The sequence below is a fragment of the Cucumis sativus genome, chromosome 2 (assembly GCF_000004075.3).
Source record: "Cucumis sativus cultivar 9930 chromosome 2, Cucumber_9930_V3, whole genome shotgun sequence".
Lineage (NCBI taxonomy): Eukaryota > Viridiplantae > Streptophyta > Magnoliopsida > Cucurbitales > Cucurbitaceae > Cucumis > Cucumis sativus.
The window spans coordinates 6,740,206-6,749,776 of NC_026656.2; the positions used below are offsets into that span (position 1 = coordinate 6,740,206).

At 32.6% G+C, this 9,571-nt stretch overlaps 1 protein-coding gene across 1 annotated transcript; it reads right to left on the minus strand.

Annotated features, from left to right (window-relative positions):
* Positions 1-440: 440 nt before the first annotated feature.
* Positions 441-2,925, minus strand: LOC101222356 (ammonium transporter 1 member 2). Its single transcript, XM_004151472.3, has 2 exons — positions 2,426-2,925; positions 441-1,728 (listed from the first exon to the last, which is right to left on the minus strand). The coding sequence occupies exons 1-2, from the start codon at positions 2,862-2,864 to the stop codon at positions 632-634; spliced, it is 1,536 nt and encodes a 511-aa protein (XP_004151520.2). The 5' UTR covers positions 2,865-2,925; the 3' UTR covers positions 441-631.
* Positions 2,926-9,571: the final 6,646 nt, after the last annotated feature.

Genomic DNA, 9,571 nt, shown 5'->3' on the forward strand with positions numbered 1-9,571 from the left:
AAAAAATGGCTCTACCAGAGGCAGCCACAACACAACTTGCTTTCGGGAATTTTGAGTTTTTTTTTCTATTTTCTTTTGCAATTTGCCCTGATTTTGGTTCTCTTGGTTGCTAACATGTTAGAGTTATTTAGATCGAATTTCATGTCTTCTAGTGTATTTTGGTTCATTGTTGTATACTTTAATATTTACATAGTCAAACAAAATTAAAACAACTCAAGCCCAAATAAATAGTGTCATTTTACTGCAACCATATATCTTCGATCCAACGATGTCTTTAGTGCTAAAATCTAAATCAAGTGTATTTTTATTACATGACAAAACAACACTAACTGTTTGTACAACTGGATTGTAATCAAAATTTACTCAAAATATGATGAACATCGAAAAACTTAAATAATCGATGAACCAAACGAAAATGAGATAGTAAAGTATGAAAATATCAAAAAAAAAAAAAAAAGATGATTGAATTGAAAACTATCAAAACAGAATAAGTTTTATATTTTACAGATGAAATCTTAAAGACTCAATCCAACCATGCATGGATTTTGATTTACATTGCATACAATCTCATTCCATTACTAAACATCTCTTTAACTACGTGAAAACGAACTCATTAGCATCAAAACATGAATCAAACAGCTGCCATCCCTGAAGGAAAATGTTCTTGGGGAGGAGTCTCATTAGCAGGCTCAATTTTCCTCATCATAAATCCAGATGGCTTCCCAGAGAGATCATCCTCATCGTTATAGACATAAGCGAATCCTCCATGTCTTGTTAAATCCATCCCAGCCATCTCATCTTCCCTTGATATCCTTAACAATTTCATATTCTTCAACGCATAAAATAATGGCCCCATCGTTACAGAAACCCACCCAATTATGGCCAGTATCTCGATCAACTGCGCAGCCAGAAGTCGTCCTCCACCGCCCATCAACAATCCATATGGACGCCCAGCCTGGTAAACCTCTGCTACATACTCCTTTCTAGCAAATAATCCAGTAAATAGAAGACCCCACGCGCCACACCCGCCGTGCAGTTGCGCTGCCTCTAATGGATCATCGTAGTTGACCTTTTCAGCTAACTTGTTGAAGCTAATTAAAACCCAGGATGCTACGAATCCACATATCACCGCAGCCCATGGCTCGACAACGGCACAACCAGACGTGATGGCCGCGAATCCTCCTAATAAACCATTACAGACATCAATTACATTCCAATGGCCAACTAATAAGCGTTTTGTAAAGAGCGTGGTTAATGCAGCTGTGCATCCAGCTAGTGTTGTGGTGACTCCAGTTCGACCTATGGCGCTCCATTGACCGTAGTAAGGGCGACCGTCATTGTATGACCTGGAGATTGTTAGAAATGAACCTGGGTTGAACCCGTACCAGCCGAACCAGAGGAGAAATGAGCCAAGAACAACTAAAGAGGCACTATGGCCACGAAGGGCTACAGATCGGCCAGACCGATCGAACCGGCCAATACGAGGGCCTTCAATTAGAGCTCCCCAGAGGCCTGCTATACCACCAACCATGTGGACAACACCTGATCCGGCAAAGTCGATTGCTCCTGAATTGAATAGAAGATTACTAGGGCGAGTTGGGCTGGCCCACCCGTCGGAAGACCAGAACCAATGAGACACAATGGGATAGACGAAACCAGTAAGAATGCTGGAGTAGATGAGATAAGCCACGAACTGAGTTCGCTCAGCAATGGAACCACTAGTGATGCCTGTTCAAAATATGAGTTTGAAAAATTATTACTTTATAATTGCTACATCAAATTAAATAAGCTTCTTGGGTTTAATGATGCATGGGGAAACAGATTCTCAATATTAAAACTAGCACAAAACTTAAAATCAAAATAATATCATCACATTATTTATTCCAACCATCAATTCAAACAAAGTTTGAAATGTCAAAAAACTAAAAACAAACGCATTAACTAATATAATTATGATTTTTTTTCGTAATCATCTAAAAATACTTTTCAATGTGAATTTCTTGTACGGTTAAAATACCATTACTTCTCCTATACTTTGACTTTTAATCATTTATTTTTGTCCATACATTTTTAAAGGTCAAATTTTACTTATGTAATTTTAATAAATTTTAAATTTAATCTCTGAAACTTAATTAACTTTTATCCCATCCAAATTTGTTAAGTAATAATTGCTATAACGTATTTAGCGTAAAATTTTCAGTAAAATTTAGAAAAAAAATGGAAAAAAAAAACATACATCCTGAAATTAATTTTTGTATTTTTTTAAAAAAATTTAAAGGAGTAAATAAACTCAAACCGGTTAAAATTAAACTTGTCAAACATCCTGAAATATAAGGTCTAATTAAACTTAATACTTAAGGGTCAGTTTAAAAGCAATATGAATATGATAATGTTTTACATTTTCTCAGTAAACTATCAGGTTTACCTGCAGCAGCAATAGCAAAGGCCCATTGATAGAGAAAGAAGCTATAATCAGTAGTGGGGTTGGGGAAATCGGAGAGCCCAAAAAAGTGGCGACCGATGAAGGAGTTGGAGGGGGCACCGAAGGCAAAGGCGAACCCAAAGAGGTAGTAGGAGAGACCACCGGCAGCTGCGTCGAGGACATTAGTGAGCATGATGTTCATAGTGTTTTTGGCACGGACGGAGCCAGCGCAGAGCATGGCGAAGCCGAGCTGCATGGCGAAGACAAGGTAGGCGGAGAAGAGGAGGTAGGTGTTGTCGACCGCGTAGGTGGTGGTGCTGAAAGTGGTGGCTATGGTGGTGAATCTGGAGCATAGAAACTCCGCTATGGCTGTGTTGTTCGCGGTGGTGGAAGACCCGAGAAGGGTTACTAAATCGGAAGATTGGCAAGAAAGGGTGGCCATGGTGAGATGTTTTTAGAGGATAATGGAAATGAAAGAGTGTGGGATGGGCTGTGGAGGAGTTTGGTTGAGCTTTAAATAGAGAGGAAAGACACTCTCTCAGATGGAGAATTTTTACTTCTCTTTTTAGTGGAAGAAAATATTATTTTCTAATTTCTTTGCATACTTATTCTTTTATTTTAGTGACATAATATAATTTAATATAATTGAGAGCGTAATTATAAAAAATAGCAACTTTGAAAAAAAAATATTTAAAAACATGTAATAAAATTTTAAATTATATTAATAGATAGTGATTAAAATCTATCGATTGAATCCAAAATTTTACTATAACTACTCAATATTTTAATTTGATTTAATTAAACTTTAGGCAACTTTCAATAACTAAAATATATGTAGTCATAAAAGTTGTCTAAAGTTTATTTTCTAATAACTAAAATATATGTAATAACTAAGAGCAAATACACTTAAATATTAGAAAAGTTGATAAAAAAAAATTTAGAAAAAGTCCATTTCATAGTACATCTTTGAAATTGCAAATATGACAAGTAATTGGATATAGTATAAGAGCTATTCGCTTCTAAATTTGTTACATTTATGTAATAATATGGTTTTATTATTATAAATTTTTTGCTATTTTTGTAAATGTTACTAAACATTAACTCTAAAATTGTTATCTAATTAACGGGGTTAGACGTTAGTTCACGTTAACTAAAATACAAGGACTCAAGTTCATTGGTGAAAAAGAAATGCAGACGTAATAGAAAATTTAAAAATATATAAATTATTAAATAAATTTTAATGAAATTCAAACTTTAGTTAAACTATATATATATATTTTATAGCATCGCCGTGTACGTCATCATAATTTTTATAATTAATGGAAATACATTTTTTAATGTAAATTTAAAATTAAAAAATATTGTGGTCCTAAGAAGGGAGAGTTGGGAAGCAATACAACACATACATAGAGGTTCAATTATTGGGAGAGTAATGTATAGAGAAAGGAGTCTAAATTAAAATAGTAATTAACCAAGTGGAAAGAATCTTTTAAAACATTATTAATATAGAAAGAATCTTCATTTATTTTATTTTATTCTATTCTTTTTTTATTTGTATTTGAAACTTTTTCAAAAACTAATAAATTTTAAAAAATATTTATAACCTATAGCAAAATTCTATTATTGATAGTTACTGATATGCTATAGTGATAGAAGACTATCAGTGATAAAATCTAAAGTTTTGCTATAACTTGTAGATATTTTAATTTATTTTGTTACTTTTAAAAATGTCCCTTTTTATTTTTATTTTACCATATAACTAGAGAATTCTTTTTACTTGTTAGCATATCTTGTTTGTTTATTCACACTATAAATTTATCTTTATAACTATTATTTCATTCCACATTTATTGATTTATGTAAATTTGCTTTAAGTTTTTAAAAATAAACCTAATTGATATGGAAGGAATATCCAAACTTTTGTATATACACTAATGATAAACAAATAATTGGCATTGATTAGTTTAAGCATTGAGTGAGTTACTTTTAAGTTAAGCTTTTCAATAAACTTGAAGGTTGGAGCACTTGAAAGTTGAAACTTCAATAGTCTCTTGGACACCTAAAAGTTATAATGAATCTAGAAATTTAAATTCACGCTCACATCTTTAATGCATAATGTACTTATTTAATGTTATGTATTTTTATTTATTATAGTATTTAATGTAAGAATTAAATGTTGTGTCATTTCATATAACATTTTTAATTAGTATAAAAATGGTTGTAGTTTCTACATTTGGAAGAAAACAAGTTGAATTTAACTATAATAAATTATGAATCTCGTGACGTTGGTTTATAACGTCGAGAGAACACGTGTTGGGAGATAACATATCTACCGATGCAATTATTGGATGGACGGGAGATACTCGATCTTCTGACACATACCATTACGCGCTAGGAGATAGGGAGGAACTTCTGACACCATAAATAAAGCGTCGGGAGAAATCAGAGAACTACCAACGCTTTATTGGTGATATCGTTGGGAATTCTCTGATTTCTTCCAATGGTTTGTTTTCCTTACCTTCGGATTTAGAGCTTATATTACTAACTTGTAAGATTTAATTGGTCCAAATAAGTTATTTCCAGGAATTTGAGTCACATATGTAACGAGGAGAAGACAGTGTATGAGGAATAGGATGAAATGACAAAAAGAATTATGGAGTTAGAAGCGGAGCTAGAAAGAACGAAAAATTATGAGGGTGGCAAAGGAGGTGAAGAAGAACAACCGAGTATGTGTTCGAAAGGAACACCATCAATCAAAGGGAATTCAGATGATGAGGTTGAATATGTACCCTTTGATCCAGCACCAGAGAAAGTGGCAGATGACATGGCCGAAGTGAAGAAAGAAGAGAATGTGGAAGATACGAGATCAAATGACATGAAGGTTAGTTTCACAAAACTTTACTAAGTGGACACTTTCTTTACTAAGTGTATGTACACATATTTAACATAGTTGGAACCCTGTGTATGCTGGCATTTGAAAAAGAAGATAATATCATTGCCCACGAGATAATATTTGATGATGAAGGTGATAGTGACAACATAAAGGTGTCGGTAGATGTTGTCCTTGATGGTGAATGTGCAATTCTCATCCCGACGAAGGAAGGAGTCACCAAAATGACGCAGGAAGTGGGTTCACTTTTAATGTGGCTACAACATCTAGTTCTTACTAGGAATGACAAAGTAATTGAGTGTCTTATTGTGTTGCTATTTCATGCATCAATTTATACTAACACTTTGTAATCTTTATGATACAAGGATACTGTGGGTTTCAGTAAGGATCCGTCAACATTCTCTAGCACAGCATATCTACGTGCTCCAGCGGCACTTCAGAGTTTGGTAAGACTAATTGAACATAGGGGGTCATCAATTCAACTAACCATGCCCATTGAGGTATTCGGTGTGAGGAGAAAATGTTGTATTATAATTGAGTCACTAAGAGATTTCTCCTCAATGCTATCAACATGTACAGCATGTCTAGATGCTTACATGATGTAAGATTTCTTTTTACTATATATGCGTACTTGATGTTTACATGATGTACGATATCCTTTTAATGTAATTCCATTCTAATTGTGTAGGTACCTTCACACAATTATGGAAGAAGGCAGAAGTTTAGGGTTCTACAAGTTCTTGGATACCAGTTCTATAAGTCACTCTAGTTACAAAGAATCGTGTGCACAGTTGCTAAATGCTCGATTGCTCAGAGTCAAGTATGACCAACTAGTATTGTTTAGGTAAGTGCATGACCGTGATAGTTTCACTGTCATTCATGTTTTCAATGCATTAATCCAATATGAAGTCATAATGTTTGAAACGTGCTCCTAGCAATCACTAGACTTTGGTCATTATAAATCCTACAAAGAGTGCTGCATTCTGGATTGACCATTTGAAGAACCGGATTGACAGAGACATGTATGAAGTACTTCAAATATATGCCATACTATTATCGTTACTTTCTTTATTTTGTGAGCAACTATTTTAAGTACGTAACAATCTTATATTATTTGGTAGGTCATTCAATATATCGAACAAAAGAAAACCAAACTGGAAGGTTGTGAAGGTATGTGAGTTTGTCTGTTGGAATAGTTATAAATTAGTTATTACTTTTAACATACATGTATGTTGTATGTGCATCAACAGTGTCCCAAACAAAATAGGGTGGTAGAATGTGGGTATTATGCCATGCGGTTCATTTGTGACATAATTTTGTCCAAGAGTACTTCTATTGTAGAAGTTGTAAGTATAACAATTTTAGAACTACCGTTATGTCATTTATTTGGAATCAAACTCATTCTTAACCACTTTATTGTCTACATATGAAAAGTTTACCTCGTACATACTCGCAAGATGACATCGATGAAGTTAGATCAGAATGAGATGAGTTCCTTTCTAAGCACGTATATCGTGCTTATCATCAAATTCTTCATAAACTTTTGTGATGTATTTTTTGGATTGTTTTTTGTTGATATAGTTTTGTTGAACACGAACGACACATAAGATAATGTTTAAGCACATAGTTTATAACAAACTAAAGCAACACATAGGTAAGTTCATGGTTCTTCTATTACATCTATATATATGTGACTGGCTTATAATTAAACGAATATGAATATGTGTGCATTTATTTTTTTTCTTAGGAAGAGTCCGATATTTTTGAAGTAAAAGTTTCATGTTCACGAAAACCTTTTGTTTGGGGGCCTACAACTCATAGGAATTGCTGCAATTCGACCCTCCTATCAATAACCCACAAGCTTGTCGATCTCCAATGCATAATTGTTTGGGATTCTACCTTGGTACGTTACTTGTAATTTTATTTTTCATTTTTAAAAATTTGTAAGTTCATGTTGATATAAAACTTTGTATGCATATAATTTGTACGTGTATAAACTTTTGTTTGTAAATAATTGGTATGCACAACCATAGTATTTTTTGAGATCTAGATAATGTTTTGGAGATAATTTTTTTTTGGTAGAGGATTGATTCTGTTGGGGGTGTTTGATAATGTTTTGAGAAATTATTGAGTTATTTTTATGAGACTTGATATGGGGGTGTTGTAAATTTCAAGGTTGTGTGTTTGTGATTGAGATTGTATTCTGTTTTTTGTGGGGTGTTTTTAGAGATGAAAATGGAAGATTGGTATGCATATTGTATTCTGTTTTCCTAGTAATCCCAAGATCAAGTATGAGGTATGTTGGTGTGATGAGTCAAAGAATCATTTATCTTTGTATATTGTACTGAATTATGCTTAGATAAATTAAATTCGATTGTAGTTTATGCAAGTTTTACTTCTTTTGGATAAGTTTGTTGTAAAATTATGCCTACATATTTCCATGCATTATTTTAAATATTTGCCTTGATTTTTTGCTATGATTCAGTATAGATTGTTGCAAAGGCAGTGGATAAGTTTCATTATAATGTTATTGAACTCCATGACCATCGAATGTATTTAGCAATCTAGAAAGTGTTTGAAGCTTTATTTTTATCTTTTTCATCGGCTTGCAACCCTTAATAGGAAATGCTTCTTATGCATTTGATATTTATTTTGCAATATGACTGAGGGATGGACTTTGGTAATGATTTTTTGTGATGAATTACTTAAGATCATTTGGAAGGTATTAAATTTTTCATTATTATAAATTGCCTTAACTTTATTGTTTTAACACCACTGCTGGCTGTTTTATCCTTTTTTTCACGTAAGTGCAGAAAACCACATATCTCTTTCTGTCAAAACCAGAATGAACTCCTGTTTGCTGAAAGTGAGTATATGCGGAAAATGGTAAACTTTCATATCCGAATTTGACCATACTTATGCTTTTGATTACTATATATTTTCCTATAATTTATAATCAAGGAAAGAGAGAGTTTTGAAATTCTGTTATTGAAAGTAGAGGCTCTGAGTTGGAAAGTCATTAGATTGCCTTATCAAAATGGAAAATTAATTCCATGGAGAGGAAACAGATGATAATCTATTGAAGTCTACAAATAATGAAACTTAATTTTCTACGTACTTGATGATCAATTTCAAGCAAAAGCTTAAAGGAAAGTTGTGAGTGAAAATTCTTGTGTGACAATCAAGAATAAGCTCTTAATGGGAATATGAAGAAAAAGAAGTACCAAGAATAATGGATAAAAAACAACTTTTTCTTCGAGCAAGACAACATGGCTCTTCAAGTAGTATAAGGTTTTTGTTTGTTTTTACTGTTAAAATAAAACCAAATATCTCTCTTTATATACATACATATATATCTAACCAAACATTTCGTTGCAGTTTAGTATTAATTTGTATGTGTATAAAACTTTGTATGGATTGATTTTGTTGTTGTATATTATTCTTTTGCTATTTTTTAGATCTAGATAATGATTTGGAGATGGTTTTGTTGGTAGAGGATTGATTCTGTTGAAGGTGTTTCATAATGTTTGGAGGAATTCTTGAGTTGTTTAATGAGATTTGATCTGGGGTGTGGTATAACTTTGAAGGTTGTGTGTGTGATTGAGATTGTATTATGTTTTTGTGGGGGTATTTTTAGAGATGAAGATGGAAGATTGGTATGCAAATTGTGTTCTGTTTTTTGGTATGCACAACCATTGTATTTACTTCCTTATATTCATGTTGTCTTTGTAGGTTCTAATGGAGCCAAAAAAGTTCATGAAATTTCCTTAAAAAAAAGCTAATCTAGGTCAAGCAACAAAGAATATTTTCAGAGGTGAAACTTCTTTAAGGATTACCGATTGGTTGTTTATGTTTATATGTATTATGATTGTATTTACAATGGTTTTGATTAAGGGTTGTAATTCCATACTTGTAAATTGTTCAAACTTGATTGGAAATGTACGAATATTACAAAGTGTATTATAGTGTATATATATTAAAGTGTCGACCATTTGTTTCTATATGGGTGTTTTGTATTATAACTTTATTGTCATTCAAATGGTTCGTGTAATGGCGGAGCGACAAGGAGAATAGGGAAAGACGGTAGTAATTGAGGAATTTGCAACAGGAAATAAATGTAGTATTATATGAATTTGTTACACTATATAATTGTCGTCAACATTAAAACAATGACATTTTTTTTCTTAAAAAAACTGCACGATTGCCCTATATTTCACAGAAAAAAAATGTCGTCAATAGAAAAATAATGACATTTTTTTA